Here is a 21,172-nt window from a genome sequence, read left to right as displayed (position 1 = left end):
GTGAACTTCAAAATCGTACAAACAACTTATTAAAAATAACAACTGAATTATCAGGAAACGTTCGCTTATCTCTACACTCTCTCCATCCCTTAATTCCTCGTATATATGGTGTTCCTAAAATCCATAAAGAGAACACCACATTACGCCCAATTATAGAAGGTATCAATTCTCCGACGTACAATCTTTCAAAATATCTTGCCAAATACCTAAAATGTTTTTCAAACAAGTCACCATCCTTTATCAAGAACGCTACAGAATTTGTTACACACACATCAAGGATATTACAGTTAACGAAGATGAGATCATGGCTAGCTTGGACATAACATTAATGTCCCAACAGATGAAGTCCTAAAATTACTCAAGGACAAGTTATCCAAAAAAATGTTAGCCTTGCTTACACATTGCATCAGGTTGGTTACTTCAAATTTCAAGATAATATATACAAACAAAATCATGGACTGGCTATGGGTAATCTTTTATCCCCTGTACTCGCAAATATTTACTTAGAGGATTTTGAAATCAAGGCTATCTCTTCCTTTATTTTAACACCTAAAGTTTGGAAATGCTAGCTGAGGAATTAGATAAGTACCAGATCGACATAATAGGGGTGACTGAAACAAAAAAGACCAAAACTGGTGAGCTCTTTCTGAGCAATAAATACAAAATGTTATATTCAGGCAATGACAATCAAGGAAAAGAAGGAGTAGCCATAGTATTCAACACAAAATACGAGGCTAATCTTCTTGAATGGCAGGCAGTCTCAAGTAGAGTAATGTGGGCAAATATGAGAATGGGGAACTGGACAATGAGACTTATTTGTGCCTATGGTCCCACAGAAGGTTCTACTAAGGTAGAAGTGGAGGAATTTTTTGAGGCTTTAGAAAAAGCAACTGACACAATGAAAAATGAAAAGTTGGTCCTTGTTGGGGATCTAAATAGCAGAGTAGGAAATGATTGTCAGACATACAAAAATATTTTGGGAAAATTTGGAGAAAAGAGCAATGCTAATAATAATGCCAAATATCTGTTGGATTTCTGCTCAGGACATGGACTGGTCATTACTAACACCATGTTCCAACATAAAAATGTGCACAAATTCACATGGAGAGAAGATGCTAGGAATAAGAAAAGTCTCATTGACTATGTTATTGTTGATAGTGGTATTTTCTTCCTGGTGCAGGACAACAGAGTGTACAGAGGATTTGAAATTGGAAGTGATCACTATTTAGTCTTGAGCAGGATAAAATTGAATTTCATATTGAAAAGAATAACACGTAAGAAAGTTTTAAAGCGAATAAAAGTTGAGCAGCTCTCAGATGTGAACTGTAGACTAAAATACACAAAGATTATTGAAGAAAAAATGAAAGAGTTTGAGAACAGGAACCAAACCTTGGAGATTCAGTGGCAAACTCTGAAGAAAACATTGATTGATTCTGCCAGAGAGGCATGTGGTGAGGTTGTTTGTAAGGATAAAAAAATCAGAACTCCCTGGTGGACACAGGAAGTTAAAGAGGCAGTGAAGGAAAAGAAGAAAGCATACCAAAAGTTCCTGGCAAATAAGTCAGCTTTTGCTCTTAGAGAATATAGAGACAAATGCAAGAATGCTAAACACTGTGTAAAACTAGCTAAACAAAAGTCATGGGAGGACTTTGGCAAGAATATAGAAAATAAATATCAAGAAGGTGGCAAAATATTCTGGAGGTTGTTGAAGAAACTTAAGAATGGAGGAAAGAGTGCTGTAAAAGGAATTAGAGATGATAAAGGTGACATGAAAACTGGAGAAAAAGATATCCTTGAAGTATGGAGTAATTACTTTGAAAAACTGCTAAATGAAACAAGCAGTGATGACAGCACAGTGGTAAAAAACACTGACCAGGCATGCAGTCAGGAATATATATCCATACTTGAAGTAGAAAAAGCCATCAAAGGCTTGAAATGTGGAAAGGCAGCAGGAGTAGATGATATTCGACCAGAAATGCTGAAGTATGGTGGTATAAGAGTATTACAGTGGCTGCACTGCATAGTTCAGAAAGCCTGGACAGAGGGACGAATTCCCGATGATTGGAGTAGAGCTCTCATAGTACCCATATATAAAAAGGGAAATAAAACTGAATGTGAGAATTACAGAGGTATTTCTCTACTGAGTGTTCCTGGCAAGATCTATGCAAGTATACTTGAGAAACGGTTGAGAAGAATTGTGGAAGAAAAGCTTGGTGAAGAACAAGCTGGATTCAGGCCAAATAGAGGCTGTCAGGATCAGATCTTCACTTTACGACAAATAGTCGAGAAAGCATGGGAATATAACAAAGATCTGTATTTAAGTTTTGTCGATCTGGAAAAGGCATATGACAAGGTGCCAAGAGAGAAGCTATTCAATACGCTGCAGTTATATGGTGTGAATGGGGCATTATACCAAGCAATACTTAGTCTTTATTTGAGTTGTAAGTCAGCAGTCAGAATTGAAGGAAGTACAGGAAGATGGTTTAATGTTAAATCTGGTGTGAGACAAGGATGTACATTATCCCCTCTGTTATTCATTATCTATATGGATCACATTATGAAGGAAAGTGGTATTAAACATGATATCAAAATTGGAGATGTTAATGTCAGCTCTTTGCTTTATGCAGATGATGTTATACTTCTAAATAAATCTGCTACAAGTCTGCAAGATTCACTGACTAAATTGAATAGCTGTTGTAATAGATATGGTATGAAGGTCAGCAATAAAAAGACAAAGACAATGAAAATAGGCAGAATCATTGAAAATGTCAACTGTGTTGTGAATGGAGAACCTGTGGAACAAGTAAAACATTTCAGCTATTTAGGCACGATTTTTACTGAAGATGGTAAATTAAATATAGAAATAGACAACAGAATCAGCAAAGCTGGTATGGTGGGAAGTCAATTGAATAAATTCATATGGAATAAGAGAGAAATTAGTCGGAACACTAAATTAGCTGTATACAAGACAGTGTTCAAACCAGTTTTAACTTATGGATCTGAGAGCTGGGTCAGAAGTAAAACACTTGACCAAAGACTAGAGACCACAGATATGAGAGTCCTGAGAAAGATTATAGGCGTGAACAGATGGCAACAATGGCAATATCATATTAAAAACGAGGATATTAGGAAAGAACTTGACATTGTCAGCATCCAGGAATGCGTTAGCAGAGCTAATCTCAGGTGGTATGGTCACTTAAATAGAATGGGCGAGGAAAGATTAGCAAAACAAGTGTTCTCTGCCAGGGTGGCAGCAAAACGACCCAGAGGAAGGCCAAGATATAAGTGGATTGATACGATACAAAGTGCTTTAGACGATAGAAATATAAGATCTGATAATGTTGGAGTCTTGACAAGTAACAGACTGATTTGGAGGAAAATTGTAGATAGGAAATTAATAATGATGTAATTTTTTTCATGTAGTACTATCATATCCTGTACACCCCTTGAGGGTACATGGCAGGAATTTGATGATGATGATGAAGTTTGGAAATGCTATGTAGATGATGTCTTCATTATTTGGAGCCATGGACATGAATCCCTTATGGTTTTCCTCTAACATCTCAATAGCCGACATCAAAGTATTAAAATTACTGCCGAGTTTGAAACGGATAATTCCTTGCCTTTTCTTGATGTCAAACTGACTCGCTCTTCTGGTAAACTCAAAATATCGATATATAGAAAGCCCACACATACCAACAGATATCTGCATAGTCAGTCCCATCACTTCTCTCCTCATAAGCTTGGAATAATTTTCACCTTGGGACATAGAGCCCATTCTCTTCTGGATGACCCAAATGAACTTCTTACAGAAATAAACCATCTTAAAACTTCTTTCGAAGTTGATGGATATTCCAAGAGAATCATTGAAAAATTCCTTCTTAATCCTTCTAGACATCACTCAGAAGAAACAAATAGATTCAAAGGCAATATATCTATTCCTTACATAAGTATAGTTTCACATAAATTAGCAAAAGTTCTAAGAAAATACAATATCAGAACCTTGTTCACTCCACTTCCAAAGATCCGTTTCTTAATAAACCACCCAAAACCTTATCATCATCAATTCAAATACCCTGGTGTACATAAAATATTGTGTGATTGTGATATTCCTTATTTTGGGCAGACAGACAAATCTGTCAAAATGCATATGGAAGAACACATGAGGGATATCACTTACAAGAGACAGCGAGCCAGTGCATTATCAAGTCATATCCTTTTCTTGGCTAATCCTAATGATGAAAATCTTCAATCCTGTTCATCTAAATAATAACTTGAGCTACAACAACCTCCCAGATAGTCATTCAGCTGTAATCATGTACTGGCGTTCACATGATGCTGCAAGCACGCACTCTTCCAACAATGCAACAAACGAAAGAACAGCTTCAAATACAACTACAATGTTTTCATGCTAATTATGTATAGAGACTCTCTATGTTGTTCATAGTCTTTTAACCTTCAGTGTTTAATGTTTTTTCTTCTTTTATAATGTCACCTGATGAAGGCTGTTACAGGCCGAAACTAGTCGTGTTTTTATATTAAAACCTTTTTACTTAAATCTCTGTTCTAGTCATTCAATTCTTCATAAAAATATGTATGTTAACTGAGTTAATGATCATTCTTTTATATATAAACTATGATTATACATATAAATTTCAACCAATTGGTATGGAATAGTTTCCAATAAAAGCTGAAAATTGCTTCAAGTCCTAGAGTATGTTAGATACTAAGTGGGCTGAATATGTGCAATCCAAATTCTTGGAATTTTTATGCCACCATTATTGTTGAGATTAGGGTGGTTAATCAGAATTTCACAGGCTCTTCAAATTTTCTTTCATACCAGGTTTTTGTATGATGTAAAGAGCAGGTACTTTTCCAATCAATTTGGTGTAGGGTGTCAAGAGCGTGATTTGACAGACCTGCTTCAAAATTGGTATATTTAACGTTTTTTTTTTTTTCTTCTCCAGTATAGGGATTGTACATCCAGTTTCACCAATATAAGTTACATGTGCAATAAACTTCAGAATGTGCCAATGGGAGGAGAAGATCCTTAGAGGAGTAGAATATGTTTTTCAATTTTATAGGTGGTTCAAATGTCGAGTGTTCATTTTGGTTTATATTAAACTAAAGTTTTGCTCTAACATGGTAGCTGTCTCCATAATTTTCCATAATGTATTCTGATCACCATGTAAGCATGAAAGAAAGGATGTGTATTCTACAAATATTTCCATATGAAATGTTCATCTGAAATAGCATCAATAATTCTCCCACTTAGTACTAAGCTCGTTGGAACCCATGCAGCTTCTGCTGAACATCCCTTCACAGTGCACCTTGAAACCCTCAGAACAAGTTTCATTTCCTGCTCCTCTCTGCCCCCGAGTAAACCTGTGTTTAGAAAAATAGCATGTTTTGCAAAACCACATTGTTCTGACCCAAATAACATGAGTCAGAACAAATTATCGAATATCATGAGCCAGAATAATAGTCTGGTCTTGCAGAACATGCTAATACCTCCATACACAGTATTTTTGGAAGACTTAGCTCCTACTTTCACGAGGAAGGTGCCCTTGTGAGAAAACTTCAGTAAGACTTAAGTCTTACTCTTTCTTAAGAGAGTGCTACTTAATGCTAGTTTCAATGAATTGATTTTTCCCCCCATTCCCAAAACTTTAGTACAATCAAACCACGATACTATACCTAAACTCATGATTTCACTTTCAAGTTTGCACTGCTAAATTTTTCTGTTATGCTCACCTGCAAAAATTAAACAATGAGAATATGAAAGTAAAATCTTGATTCAAATTTTGTCAGAGAAGTTATCAAGAGTGACCACACAAGTTTTACCATACCCTACCATAGTTTGCACACAAAGGTGAGTAATGTTGGAGTTCACTATGGATCAAAAATGGCTAAATCTATACTTCTGGTCCTATTAACTGGTGGTCTCCAGGTCATGAAGAAATCAACTGCTAATGATAATGATTTCTGAGATAACTCAGAGCAGGGAGGAGCACAACCTGGAACTTCCAAAAAAGTAGTGTATACAGATAAAACAAATTTTATCCCCTTCATCTGGACACAGCCCATGCCAACAGAATTTATATGAAATTGTTTCTTCAGCACATTATTTGCATGAGGCAAGGGTGATGGGACAACAGCTGATGGCTGACTTCTACTTCCCCTTTTTAGAATGGGCCTGCTTTCATGCTATAGAATAGATGCCAGATAAGAATGGTAAACTGTAAAGATAATGCAGGCATTCTAATTAATATACTTATTCCTCAATTATCTATCCTTCAAAGGAAAAACTTCAGTTAATCAACTCTTGATTGGGTTAGTGTGTCAACCAACTTCTAATACAGTGCCATGTGACTGTACCTTCAATTAACCAACCTTTCAGTTATCCGATTGGAAAACTGTTTTCCTACTTAGGATCACATAATTGAGGAATTACTGCAATTATTCTATTTCAAATTTATGATTGCAATTCTCAATTTAAAAGAGGCATATTGCAGACAAATGTATTTCTTTCATACATGTGATCATATCTATACAATTTAGGTGTTGGAATGTTCATGTTAATAAAACTTACTAATTTCAAATAAAAAATAAAACTTTCATTTTTATCACAATCACATTTAAATCACATTAAAAATATTTGAACATCAAAATTATCAATATGCATTTAAAAAAAAAAGGATACGTTATTTTCCCTCCCTCATCTATAATTTCATGAACCAGCAAAGTTCCGACTTCATCAACACAGGCTAAAAGAACTCTAGTATTAGTATGGGCAAATGATAGATCCTTAATTTCACCTTTTAAACCTTTGATCAGAGCTCGCTCTCCATTTGTAGGATTCATTACTCGTACCATTGCTACAGATGAACCTGGTGCTATAAAAATTTAATATGATGTACTACTTACTATTCAGTGAACATAAATGATGTGAAAATGAAAAAGAGAAGGCAATTGCAGTTGACTCTCAATATAGCAAACACAGAGACCATAGAAATAGTTTGTTACAATGAATTTCCTTAAGAACAGCACATTGCAGAGTTTTGGTTGGGACTTCTCCAAAGTTTCTTAAAGTAAGTTTATTACAACAGTGTTTGCTGTAGTGAGAGTTAAGTTTAATGAACTCATTTTGAAACAAAAAATAAATAAATAAAATCTTAACAATGAATAACAAAACTTTTGATGTGTATTCAAAATACATTAAAAGTTGTATTTTGATGCATTTATAAATTGTTCAAAACATTTCCAAAGAAAGACAAAATATCCATCATTTTATATACAAATTAGACAATGTTTATTACACCAGACAAATGCTTTGCAAATAAACTACTTGTATATCCCATGAAGATGATTTTCCATCAAATTGCTGTTTGTATCTAAACACGCACCTTCACAGAGAGCATATAATGCTTATTGTTAATACTTATAGTGAAAGTTACCTTCTGGATCAATTTTAATCTTTGAGATTTTTCATCAGTGGGAGCTAGTCCTGTAGAGATACTGAGATCCATATCCAAGGAGCAAACATTGTTTGCTTACACTTGGATAAAGAATTAAACCAAAAATATAATTTCTTGGCATCTTTAATTTATAGTATAACCAAGTAAAAAAACTTTCAGCATAATTCAGACATCTCGGGAAGGAAAAAAAAAAAAATATATATATATATATCATCATCAAATTCCTGTCATGTACCCACAAGGGGTGTACAGGATATGATAGTACTACATTAAAAATTTACATCATTACTATCTACAATTTTCTTTCAAATCAGTCTGCTACTAATCAAGACTCCAACATTATCAGAGCTTATATTTCTATGGTCTAAGAAACTTTGTACAGTATCAATCCACCTATATCTTGGTCTTCCTCTGGGTGGTTTTCCTGCCAACCTGGCAAATAACACTTGATTTGCTAATCTTTCCTCGCCCATTCTATTTAAGTGACCATACCACCTGAGATTAGCTCTGCTAACGTATTCCTGGATGCTGACAATGTCAAGTTCTTTCCTAATATCATCGTTTTTAATATGATATTGCCACTGATGCAATCTGTTCACGCCTCTAATCTTTCTCAGGACTCTCATATCTACGGTCTCTAGTCTTTGGTCAAGTGTTTTACTTCTGACCTAGCTCTCAGATCCATAAGCTAAGAATGGTTTGAACACTGTCTTGTATACAGCTAATTTAGTGTTCCGACTAATTTCTCTCTTATTCCATACGAATTTATTCAATTGACTTCCTACCAAACCAGCTTTGTTGATTCTGTTGTCTATTTCTATATTTAATTTACCATCTTCACTAAAAATCGTGGCTAAGTAGCTGAACTGTTTTACTTGTTCCACAGATTCTCCATTCACAAACAAGTTGTCATTTTCATATTTTGCTGACCTTCATACCATATCTATTACAACAGTTATTCAATTTAGTCAGAGAATCTTGAAGACTTCTAGCAGATTTATTTAGAACAGGGGTCGCCAAACTTCTTTGACCGTTTACCCCTTCAAGAGTTTCTTTACTTTTTATCAACCCTCCTCTATTTTACTATTACCTAATTATAATAGGACAAGCAAAAGAGACGCTTATGTGAGTTTTTAGATTGTTTATTTTATAGTTACAGTGTTTATTGTATGTATGATATAGTATATATTATTATATTGGCTTAACGACAAAGGGATACGTTTTTTTTTTGACGCCCTTCTTAACATTACATATTTGATAGGAGGGATAAATAATATATAAAATATAAAAATTAATTTAGATAACAAAATAACAATAATACAATCATCCTTATATATATATGAAAATAAGACTTTTAACTTCGTATACAATTTACTAACATAAATACGTCATTTTGGCCTACTTGATTGGCCTCTAACTATTTTCATGACCTTGCTCCATCTTACAGGTCCTATCCATGTCACTGTTATACTTCTAAATCAGTGGTCGCGAAAGTGGTCGATATCGACCCCCAGGGGTCTATATAACATTGTTGTCATTCAGGATGGAGGTAATCCAAGTTAACTGAATTAAATATTACCCGTACAATGATGTTTTATATTTTTCTATCAACCCGAGTCTGAATCAACCTCTAACAATGTCATATAGACCCCTGTGTGTGTGGGGGGGGGGGGGGGTCGATATCGACCACTTTGATGACCACTGATTTAGAGTATAACTTCATCCGCATAAAGCTCACATTAACATCTCCAATTTTGATATCATGTTTAATACCACTTTCCTTCATAATGTGATTCATATAGATAATGAATAACAGAGGGGATAATGTACATCCTTGTCTCACACCAGATTTAACATTAAACCACCTTCCTGTATGTCCTTCAATTCTAACTGCTGACTTACAACTCAAATAAAGACCAAGTATTGCTTGATATAATGCCCCCATTGACACCATATAACTGTAGCGTATCGAATAGCTTCTCTTGGCACCTTGTCAAATGCCTTTCCAGATCGACAAAACTTAAATACAGATCTCTGTTATATTCCCATGATTTCTCAACTATTTGTCGAAAAGTTAAGATCTCATCCTGCATTTGGCCTGAATCCAGCTTGTTCTTCACCAAGCTCTTCTTCCACAATTCTTCTCAACCATTTCTCAAGTATACTTTCATAAATCTTGCCAGGAACACTCAGTAGGGAAATACTTCTGTAATTCTCACATGCAGTTTTATTTCCCTTTTTATATATGGGTACTATTACAGCTCTACTCCAATCATTGGGAATTCGTCTCTCTGTCCAGGCTTTCTGAACTATGCAGTGCAGCCACTGTAAGACTCTCACACCACCATACTTCAGCATTTCTGGTCGAATATCATCTACTCCTGCTGCCTTTCCACATTTCAACCTTTGATGGCTTTTTCTACTTCAAGTATGGATATGTATTCCTGGTCACTGCATGCCTGGTCAGTGTTTTTTTATCACTATGCTGTCATCACTGCTTGTTTCATTTAGAAGTTTTTCAAAGTAATTACTCCATACCTCAAGGATATCTTTTTCTCCCGTTTTCATGTCACCTTTATCATCTCTAACTCCTTTTACAGCACTCTTTCCTCCATTCCTAAGCTTCTTCAACAACCTACAGAATATTTTGCCACCTTCTTGATATTTATTTTCTATATTCTTGCCAAAGTCCTCCCATAACTTTTGTTTAGCTAGTTTTACACAGTTTTTAGCATTCTTGCATTTGTCTCAATATTCTCTAAGAGCACAAGCTGACTTATTTGACAGGAACTTTTGATATGCTTTTTTCTTTTCCTTCTTTAACTTCTGCCTCTTTAACTTCCTGTGTCCACCAGGGAGTTCTGATTTTTTTATCCTTACAGACAACCTCACCACATGCCTCTCTGGCAGAATCAATCAATGTTTTCTTCAGAGTTTGCCACTGAATCTCCAAGGTTTGGTTCCTGTTCTCAAACTTTTTCATTTTTTCTTCAATAATGTTTGTGTTTTTTAGTCTACAGTTCATATCTGAGAGCTGCTCGACTTTTATTCGCTTTAAAACTTTCTCATGTGTTCTTTTCAGTATGAAATTCAATTTTATTCTGCTCAAGACTAAATAGTGATCACTTCCAATTTCAAATCCTCTGTATACTCTGGTGTCCTGCACCAGGGAGAAAACATCACTATCAACAATAACATAGTCAATGAGACTTTTCTTATTCCTAGCATCTTCTCTCCATGTGAATTTGTGCACATTTTTATGTTGGAACATGGTGTTAGTAATAACCAGTCCATGTTCTGAGCAGAAATCCAACAGATATTTGCCATTATTATTAGCTTTGCTCTTTTCACCAAATTTTCCCAAAATATTTTTGTATGTCTCACAATCATTTCCTACTCTGCTATTTAGATCCCCAACAAGGACCAACTTTTTATTTTTCATTGTGTCAGTTGCTTTTTCTAAAGCTTGAAAAAATTCCTCCACTTCTACTAAGGTAGAAGTGGAGGAATTTTTCATTGTCCAGTTCCCCATTCTGATATTTGCTCACATTACTCTACTTGAGACTGACTGCCATTCAAGAAGATTAGCCTTGTATTTTGTGTTGAATACTATGGCGACTCCTTCTTTTCCTAGATTGTCATTGCCTGAATATAACATTTTGTATTTATTGCTCAGAAAGATCTCACCAGTTTTGGTCTTTTTTGTTTCAGTCACCCCTATTATGTCGATCTGGTACTTATCTAATTCCTCAGCTAGCTCCATTTCTTTGCCATTCAGGCTTCTTACGTTGATAGTACCGATCTTTAACTCTGGTGATGTTGAGTTGGGGTTTGTTTTCAGATTTTTTCCAGTAGCTGACTTTTCACTGTTCGGCCTAGTTCCCTGGTGAAAACAACGGGGGCCTTGTTTAACCGGCCGACGCCCCAGCCGGCATCAAATTTTGTCATGTTGTACCATCATTTTTTATTTTGGTTTAACCAATAAGAATACAATTTGGTCGGCTAAATCTCAAATTGCCAGCCCATCCTCGTTCGTTCAGTATCCAAGTAGATACCCAACAGGGTGCACCACGAGAAGGTGAGGATTGGACATTAGGTCAGAAGCCCTGGTCGGTTCTCCGCATTCCTTTAAAGGCTATGCGGAGGTCTCCTCTCAGTTATACAGCTCATCATCATCATCATCAAATTCCTGCCATGTACCCTCAAGGGGTGTACAGGATATGATAGTACTATATGAAAAAAAAAAATTACATCATTATTAATTTCCTATCTACAATTTTCCTCCAAATCAGCCTGTTACTTGTCATCACTCCAACATTATCAGATCTTATATTTCTATCGTCTAAGGCACTTTGTACCGTATCAATCCACCTATATCTTGGTCTTCCTCTGGGTCGTTTTGCTGCAAACCTGGCAGAGAACACTTGTTTTACTTAAACAGAATGGGCGAGGAAAGATTAGCAAAACAAGTTATACAGCTTAGGTGACAAATACCTTGGACAGGAGAGATGCATATACAGTGGTGTACTTGGTTTTGCAAAAGCTTTTGATAAACTGCCACATGACAAACTGTTAAATAAATTGAGATGGGAGTGGATAACAGACTTCTGAGTTGGATCAGTGACTGGCTGTCAGATAAGTATCAGAAGGGTGTATATAGAGGTGCAGCATCCCGAAAGAGGAAGGTCACTAGTGGTGTACCGCAGGGGTCAGTTTTGGGGCCAATGTTGTTCAATTTGTATGTTATTGATAATAGGATGGGTTCAACTAGTAATATGCAGCTGTTTGAAGATAATGCAATATTGGGAAGAGTAATGCAGTCAAGCAGATGTTATGGCCTTACAGGAGGACTTGAATAGATTGCATGAATGGGCAGGTAAGTAGAATTATCAGTTCAATGTTGCAAAGTGTGAGGTTTGATATTTAGTAAGCAATGATTGGATGCAAAATATACTCTTGGAGGGGAAACTTTAAAGGAAGCAGAGGAGATGAGAGATCTAGGAGTGATGGTGGACAAGAACCTGAAATTCAGGGACCACATTGCACAACTTGTGAAGACATCACATCAGATAATGGCAATGATGCAGAACACTCTGACATGCAAAAATACAGAGGTTATGATGCCATTGTATAAGACCTTATATGGATTATTGTACACATACATGTCTGCAAGATGTGCTTTGCATTATAGGAGATACTAAGCCAAGTGATCAGAGCTTACTCCACCTCTATCACGAGTTGCCTCAGACCTGAAAATACTTTCAGGTGCAAACTTGGCTTACTTGCTTGTTTGCTTACTTGGAAAAAGGATTAAAACCATGCTTATAAAATTGCTTAATATCTTTAACGTATAATATAACCAAGGTGTTAAAAAATAAAATAAAATAAAATAAAATAAAAACTTTTTGAAATCTAGTATTTTGTGACCTATAAAGAAGCATATGACAGGAGACAACAAAACACATGATGCAATAAAAGAAGTATATAAATAATACAACTATGTGATTGCAACACACAATGCAAGGCATGTTTCCTAGGGATATTCATCAATTTTTGAAATAAAATATAAACTTTGATAAAGAGATGTCTTTTTATCAACTCAACATAGCAATGGAAACGTCATTAGATGTAAATAAACAAAGGAGAATTGGAAGAAATCCTGTTCATTTCCATTCCTTGGAGATTCTCATCAGGACATTAAATTAGGTGTACACTGTATAATTAAGGGAAGTAAGCCTATGAATTGTCATAAAAGAATATTAAAATATATAACACTACCCTTGGGGGGGGGGGGTTGAAAAGTTCTGATATACAACTAGAACAAAAATTATATTGAAGCAACTGATAATACCACAAGAAAGAACATATCTTTAAACCCTTTAACCCCCATGTTTCATCAAATTGTAATAATTTGCTCTTTTTCTCTTTGGATATATAAGAAGAGTTGCTTTAATATCATTTTGTTCTAGGTGTTTATCAGAAGTTTTCAGCCACCGTGCACTTTGAGGATCCATTAGGACCAATTCAATTTGGTTATTGATGATTACATCTTTGAGCAAGCGAATAATTTTAAAGTATCTAGGTATCGACATTAACAGCTACAACAATACTTCAAGAGATAGAGAACTGAGAAAGCTAATTATGGATATGCTATAATCGTACAGATTCTGAAATCCAGAATATTATCAAAAAAGTGCAAAGAAGTGCTCTAAGTTATATATGACCAATGTTAACCTATAGCTGTAAAACAAGATCAACAACAAAGTGAGATAATAAAATATTTATTACATTTAAAAGTATTGGGAAAGGTTTTAGTGCTATCTTATGATCAAATTACTTGTCTGTATAAACGACAAATGAGGAACTATGAAACCTTTCAAAGATCCAACAAAGAAACATTTCAAAGATCCAACATTCTATCACTTATAAGTAAAAGAACTGAATAATTTGACCATGTTTGGAGAACAGATGGTCAGTTTATTAAACAAGTGCTTATAAATAAAACTGACAAGAAAAGATTTGCAAGAATCCAAGCATGATAGATTATTATCTATCTCAATTTTCTATCTCTTATCCTTATTACAAGCCACTACACCTCATACCACCAACACAGCATTCTGTTCACGTATATGATCCTTTCAATGCTATCAACTCATTTGGTTACACCCACGTCTTTAGCAATGTCCATCTCAACATCATCCCTGCTCTTCTCATGTAAATCTCTAAAGTTCATCCATTCTTGCCTTTTAAAAAAAGTGATCTCCTTGGGATTTTATCTTGTATTCCATGCTCACAGTGAACCTTCTGCATCCAACCAGCTGCAATGAAGGGAGAAAGCATGCATGCATTACAGAATTAAATGCTCACACGTTAACTGATTCTTATTCAGATAAAGTAACAAATGAGGTAATTGAAATGCAGAAGGAAAGAAGATGCATGAAGACAACAAATATAGTATGAAACCTACAAAATCTTGACAATCAAACTTCTTGCAGATTTTTCTAAAATCAAAGTGAGGCAGATTTAAAGGCAATACAAGATAATTATGTGTTAAAAGAAGTTCTACAGTCGGCAAAGGTGTTAAGAGTTTACCTGTTACAAAGCATATAAAGAAATGAAAAGCATCTGTGTAGTTTCTTTTGAGACTTTCCTCAAGAAAGAGGAAACCCAGTCTTACTGGATCAGATAATCTGGGACCAAGTCCTGTGCAGTAATCATCTAATGTATGTACTGTATGTATTAAAAAGTAATGTACTATTTTCGGAATAAATTATTTTTTGAATTATACATTTTTAATATCTTTGTATAAAGTTAATTTATTACAGAAATGCATCAATAAATTTAAAAATACATCTTATGAAAAATATAAATACATTCATTATTCAACTTACAAAACACATTTCAAGAAACAAATTATGTTCATAACTATGTTCAACAATACTTATTCCAATTGGTATAACTTTCAACTATATGCTGAACTAATAAACTGTTTATCAGTAAATCTTATACGTAGGCTGTTCAATAAGTAATAAGACTATGTCTATACAGAAAACAGATTACCTTTAATCGTCATCATTTACATGGTCTTTTTCGAAGTAACTACTGTGAGACGCGATGCATTTGTCCCAACGTTGCGTCCACTTCTTAAATACATGTGAGAGTCCGTTTTTTGAGAGTTCTTTCAAAACCGCCTCCGCAGCTTTTACACATGCTTTGTTGCTTTCGAAATGGCAGCCTCTTAGTGGTTTCTTGAGCTGAGGAAACAGCCAGAAATCTCACAGTGCGAGATCAGAACTGTATGGAGGGTGTGGTAGGATATCTGTGTTGTTCTTCTGCAAAACGTCCACTACACAACCAGCAATATGTGGCCTTGCATTATCGTGGTGCAATAAGAAGCCATTCTTCAGCAATGGACGCTTCCTTTTGATGTGCTTGATGATAATCGCTGCTGTGTTGATCATTGTCTCTGTGATGGACGTTGAAGGTCTTCCCTCATGTTCAAGATCTTCCACATTTTGCCTTCCTTCCTTAAAAGTTTTATGCCAGCGAAAAACACTTGCCCTCGACATTGCTTCATCATGGAAAGCTTTGCGTATTATGTTAAAAGTGTCCGATGCCAATTTTTGCAAACGCACACAAAATTTAATCGCATAACACTGTTCCAAGGACGCTTCCATTTCGAAGACTGGTCGAACCTCGTAGGCACGCCGATGAGCACTTGCGTTTAGTCACGTAACTGGCACATCAGCCCGTATATGCCATCTATCAACCGCTTTTGTTAATACATACAACCTTTCTTTATTCCGCAGAAATTAATATTGTGATGAGTGGTTTCGCCACAGTAAAATTAGTCTTATTACTTATTGAACAGCCCACATATGTATGTATAAAAATTATAACAATCAATTCCTCAGAAATGAGAAGTACTAATTATTAATGCAAGTTTTTTTTACAAATATTTTGCATTAATGTTACCACAGTAAAGTTTAAAAGTCATTCTAAAGCTTACCTCTAATTGCATATGCTAAATAAATCCCGGACTGATGAGTACTAACTATTCTTCCATTATAGTATTTATATTCCCAGCCATAATCAACCACATTTCGCACTTTAACCTAAATTAATAGTAGATCAGAATAAATCATTTATATACTTAGTTAATTTATAAATTATATCTCCAAACAAATTGCTACTGTTAAAAAAACATTTCTATAAAAATCATAATAATCTTTTTATATGCTTTATTATAACTAATCATTTTCAAGAAATGATCTTCGAGATGCATACATCTAACACTTTAGTATAAGCTGGAGCAAATGTTTTTAGTAAATCATTTACTTATTATAGTTTATTTGTAAATTACAGATCTAGACCTAAGAGAGCCGTGCAGTTAGCATAGTGGCTAGGCGCTTTGCAACCATATGCCTGGGGAAGGAGTGTCCCCAGGTATATGGTTCGATATGGATCTGACAATGGTTCTATTCCTGTCGGCAATGTGAGGAGCTTAAGGATCTTTCTCAGCCATAGCCAAGTTAACTGGTCTTGGGTGTGGACAGCAGGGTTTTTCTCCCTAGTTTATCTGGGATTTTTCATCCTGCAAGCAGGCAAACCGGCTCTGTGAACACACACAGATTACAGTCATGAATATCACCCTTAGGAGGACGCAGCAGAGGAGTGGTGAACCGGCTGCATTAATACACCAGTAATTCCTCATTAGGAGGGGACTCAACCCATCCTAGGACAGACAAGAGGGATAGACCTAAGAGAAAATAATTATTTGTTGCTTTTGTTAAACATTTCTACAAAAATTATAATTTTCACAAGCTTTATTATAAGCATATCATACTAACTGTTCAGGAAATTATCTTTAAGTACATATGTCTACTTAAGTACATATATACACCTTAGATATGGATCTGACAATGAAATTAAAAACATGATTTTATTACAAAGGTGCATGGTTGCCAGTTTGATTGGCTGAGTGGTTAGCATATCTGTTCTCCAATCAACAGGCTGCAAGTTCAAATCCTGTCATGGGCATGAATGTCTGCAATTTTCTGTAGGTGGAAAATGAATTCCATTGCCTGATGTAAGATCACACATATGGGGTATGCCCCTGCTTGTTTCAATTTTGTTCAGCAATGGAGTATTTTTTATAAGCAACATATCACTAATTTTTGTAGCGAGTAATAGTACATTCATCTCAGAAATGAGATGATATATAATGCTAAAATGCTAAGACTTATTGAGACAGTATAACAAACAACTTCAAGTTGTTTAATTATACTGTCTCAATAAGTCTTAAGGGTAAACAAAACACTTAAGGGTAAAGAAGATATTAATAGCAAATGACTTGGATGTCCAACAATAACAGAGAATGCTGAAAAACTAAGGATTTAGCATGAAATGATAACTATTAAAATAAACTTGTTAGGTCAAACACAGCATTTAGTTAATTTTGTTACATATTAACAATTATCTTACAAATTGTTCTTTAATCTGTTCAGAACATAATTCTGAACTAAAGTAGGCCTAACTTCATCCCAACATCTTGAGGATAATGCACTTTGAAAGAACAGCACAGGTCTTTTTATTATTAAAAATAAAAAGGCCCTATCATAGAATAAACAGAGGAAGTCTTTTCTTGAAAGATTTGTTCTGCTAACCATTGTGTATTCTATTCATGTAGCTACACCACCTTAGATGAGTTCTGCTCCCACATCTAACTATTAAATAAAAGTTTATTTTCTGATATCTTCACTTTTAATATGCTATTAAAAGGTTGCCATTGATTTCACCATTTGTTCACTTTCCACATACTTTTATGAATTATTATATTAACGGACTCCAGACTTTGATCAATGATAGTATTGTACACAATTCTTGAATCAGCTAAAAAAAAAAAAAAAAAAAAAAAAAAAAAAAAAATCAGCTAACACCTTTTTATTCCCGTATATACGGGAGTAGGCGAGGCCATTTAGCCCTATCTAACTTTTGGAGACTGAGTGGGCAGTTCAATCTACACTGGTACCCAATCAGAGACAGATGGCCCAAGGCTATCACTAATTAAGCGGTACGCAGTGAAGAGAGACGGCTCAAATGTGCCGCCATCTCGTGGTCTCTAACCCTAACACAATATGTTTAATGTCTGAAATTATGTGGGTTCTACGGTCGATTTTCTTGAGTTTACAGGACGAAAAAACCCGAGTTTCCGGGAGGAAAAACCTGCTTGCCCGTGCCAGAGATCGACTAACTCGGGAACCGGTCGAAAAAAGGCTTAGAAAAATTGCCTCTAGTCGCCGACTAGACTCGAAACCAAGACTTCCTTCGAGCGGCCTAGCGCGGTGGTGTGCAAACGCCACATCCACTGAGCTACACAGGCTCAATTCTTGAATCTATAGGTTAAAATCTGAACAGTGTTTTACTATACTGCTGGTTCAAGACTGTCTTGATTTATCTATCATTTCATATGAATTTATTCAACTAGTTCATTCTTAAAGTAACATTTTAATAATTATTCACTTCAGACAAGGAAAAGCAAGGAAAGCAAGCCTATATTCCACAACCTAAATAACTTTGCAATTGTACCTTCAAAACAGTGCTTCCATGCTAAGTGAATTGCCATGTGTGTGCGTGCGTGCACATGCACTGTATGTGTAAAATGGCTTGTAACAGTTTCAAAACTACCTATATGGATGTTTCAATTAAAACTGAAATTTCATCACCAACAGGCAGAAATCTCCAAAGATACTGTTAACTATTACGTGAAGTGGCTAAAGAATTGTCAGTGCCCTTGACCATTTTGTTTAATTTGAGCCTCAGGTCTGGGTCAGTCCCAAGGGGGTGGAAAGAGGGGAAAATAGTTCCACTGCACAAAGGTGGTTCCAAGGCTGCTGTTGAAAATTACCGGCCAATCAGCATAACAGGAATCATTATCAAGGTCTTGGAGAAAATAGTCAAGAGGAAAATACAAGATTGGATAGAAGAAAATGGGATACTGTATGGGGGACAGCATGGTTTTGTGAAGGGTAGATCATGCCTCAGTAACTTGCTCACGTTTCATAACACAGTAATGGCTGAACTGGATAACGGTAATGGGTTTACAGTGATTCTACTGGACCTTGCTAAGGCCTTTGACAGGATATCACATGGAATTCTAATCAGTAAACTGCAGTATATATAGGGTTGTTGAGATGGATAGGAGGGTGGTTGATGGAGAGATATCAGAGAGTGGTTTATTCAGTAGTAGAGTCCACAAGACGGCCTGTGACTAGTTGTGCCACAAGGATCTGTTCTTGGACCACTGCTGTTTAATTTGTTTATTAATGATATAGGAAAGGATCTGAGAGGAAGGAACAGTTCATTTGTTTGCAGATGATGCAAAGTTGGGTAGGGCAATAGTGAATGCAGACGACGTCAAAATTTTGCAAGATGATTTAGATAGATTGGGGTCTGGGCTAAGGTGAATGGATGTCAATTTAATGTGGCAAAATGTAAGGTTATACATTTTGTTTATTTTTGGTAGCTTGTTGTGTCTGTGGGATTTTGGTGTGAATTCCGCTTTTTTTAAAGATAAGTTTGGTAGAGTAGCACAGTGTTTCTCAAAGTGTGGTACGCGGCAATTTTCGGCTATGCATAATTAAATAAAGCAGTCGTCACATTTTTCCACAAACAGTGCAATTACAGACAACCAGGAAAAAACGCCACGTCGCCGGTGGGGTGGAGCAAGGAAATTGATGAGGCACGAGATTTAGGAGTGTTGGTGGATAAGGAGTTGAAGTTTAGGGGGCACATTGCAAAAGTGGCCCAATCAGCTCATCAAATCACTTGGTTGCTGAAGAATACGTTGACAAGCAGAGACAACCAGGTTATTGTTCCTTTGTATCGAGCCTTGATAAGACCCCATCTCGACTACTGTGCCCAGATTTGGTCGCCCTAGGTTTCTTCTTGATGGGGAGGAGGTGGAGAGGATCCAGAGGCAAGTGACCAAGATGATAGGAGGTCTGTGGAATGAACCTTATGAGAGCAGGTTGAGGATTTGTGGGTTGCAAAAATTGGTTGATAGGCAGAGGAGGGGAGATATGATTGAGACATTCAAATTACTGAAGAGTTTCTTTAATAATTAATTCAGAAGATATTTTTGAGAACAGGGCTGGTTGTGGGAGGACTAGGGGACATCCATGGAAACTGGGCAAAAGTGTGGTTAGTAAAGGTGTTAGAGCTGGGTTCTTTACTTTTAGAGTGGTGAATGAGTGGAATGCACTCCCAGAGTCTGTGGTGGATGCTGTGACAGCAGTGAACGAGTTTAAGGCGAGGTATGATAGATACTGTATGAATGTCGAATAGTTGTGATGAATATGATTTGGGGCCTCCCTCGATGAGTCTAATGACTCCCTGGAGTTGCCTGTAATAATAATAATAATAAAAAAATAATAATAATTAACTTCTTTGAGTGCTGGACTGAATCCTTGACTCCTTATCCTTTTATCTAAGTTCTTGTTTATGAGGGGGGGGATTCGGTGTGGGTGCTTGACCTGCTCTTTGTGAGTGTTTCTGCGATGAAGGCTTTCTTTCAGTCTTCTATGTTTGAAGCAATCCGAGGGTTTGTAGTCAGCTGCTTGTCAAAGTAGCTGATTGGGTGATTGTCTGTGAAGAATTTTTCTGCAATACCTGTCATGTGGGCCTTGATGTCTGTGAGTATCTTCTCAGTGTAGCTGAAGGTTTCTGATGAACCAGGAGCATTTAGCACCATTCTTAGGCATTTTTCTGAATCGTTGTTTATGTTTAGGAGACTATTCCTATTCAGGAGTGGGTATAGCTGTGCTATGGTCTCACTGAACCCAAAGATACTAAGATACTAACAATAGCAGAGCATATTGTAGTCTGAGATAAGAAACATAAGTGTATACAATATATAATAATCAATTCTCGACATTTTTTTTCATCATCATCAAATTCCTGCCATGTACCATCAACGGGTGTACAGGATATGATAGTACTACATGAAAAAAATTACATCATTACTAACTTCCTATCTACAATTTTCCTCCAAATCAGTCTGTTACTTGTCAAGACTCCAACATTATCAGATCTTATATTTCTATCGTCTAAGGTATTGTCATTGTACCATATCAATCCACCTATATCTTGGTCTTCCTCTGGGTCATTTTGCTGCCAACCTGGCAGAGAACACT

General features: G+C 35.9%; 1 protein-coding gene across 1 annotated transcript in view; it reads right to left on the bottom strand.

Annotated features, from left to right (window-relative positions):
- Nucleotides 1-21,172, bottom strand: part of LOC150092349 (enhancer of mRNA-decapping protein 4-like) — a 406,953-nt gene that overhangs the window by 307,412 nt on the left and 78,369 nt on the right. Inside the window, exons 4-5 of the mRNA XM_090414848.1 lie at nucleotides 15,988-16,093; nucleotides 6,704-6,896 (exon numbers count right to left, since the gene is read on the bottom strand). Of these exons, the coding sequence (XP_090270974.1) occupies nucleotides 6,704-6,896; nucleotides 15,988-16,093 (299 nt within the window). The remainder of the gene's footprint in view (nucleotides 1-6,703; nucleotides 6,897-15,987; nucleotides 16,094-21,172) is intronic.

Source organism: Typopeltis vanoorti, chromosome 26, assembly GCF_054136105.1.
Source record: "Typopeltis vanoorti isolate ZY-2024b chromosome 26, IOZ_Tvanoo_1.0, whole genome shotgun sequence".
In the NCBI taxonomy this organism is placed as follows: Eukaryota; Metazoa; Arthropoda; class Arachnida; order Uropygi; family Thelyphonidae; genus Typopeltis; species Typopeltis vanoorti.
The sequence above is the reverse complement of the archived record's forward strand: the minus strand, read 5'-3'. Positions and strand labels throughout refer to the sequence as shown.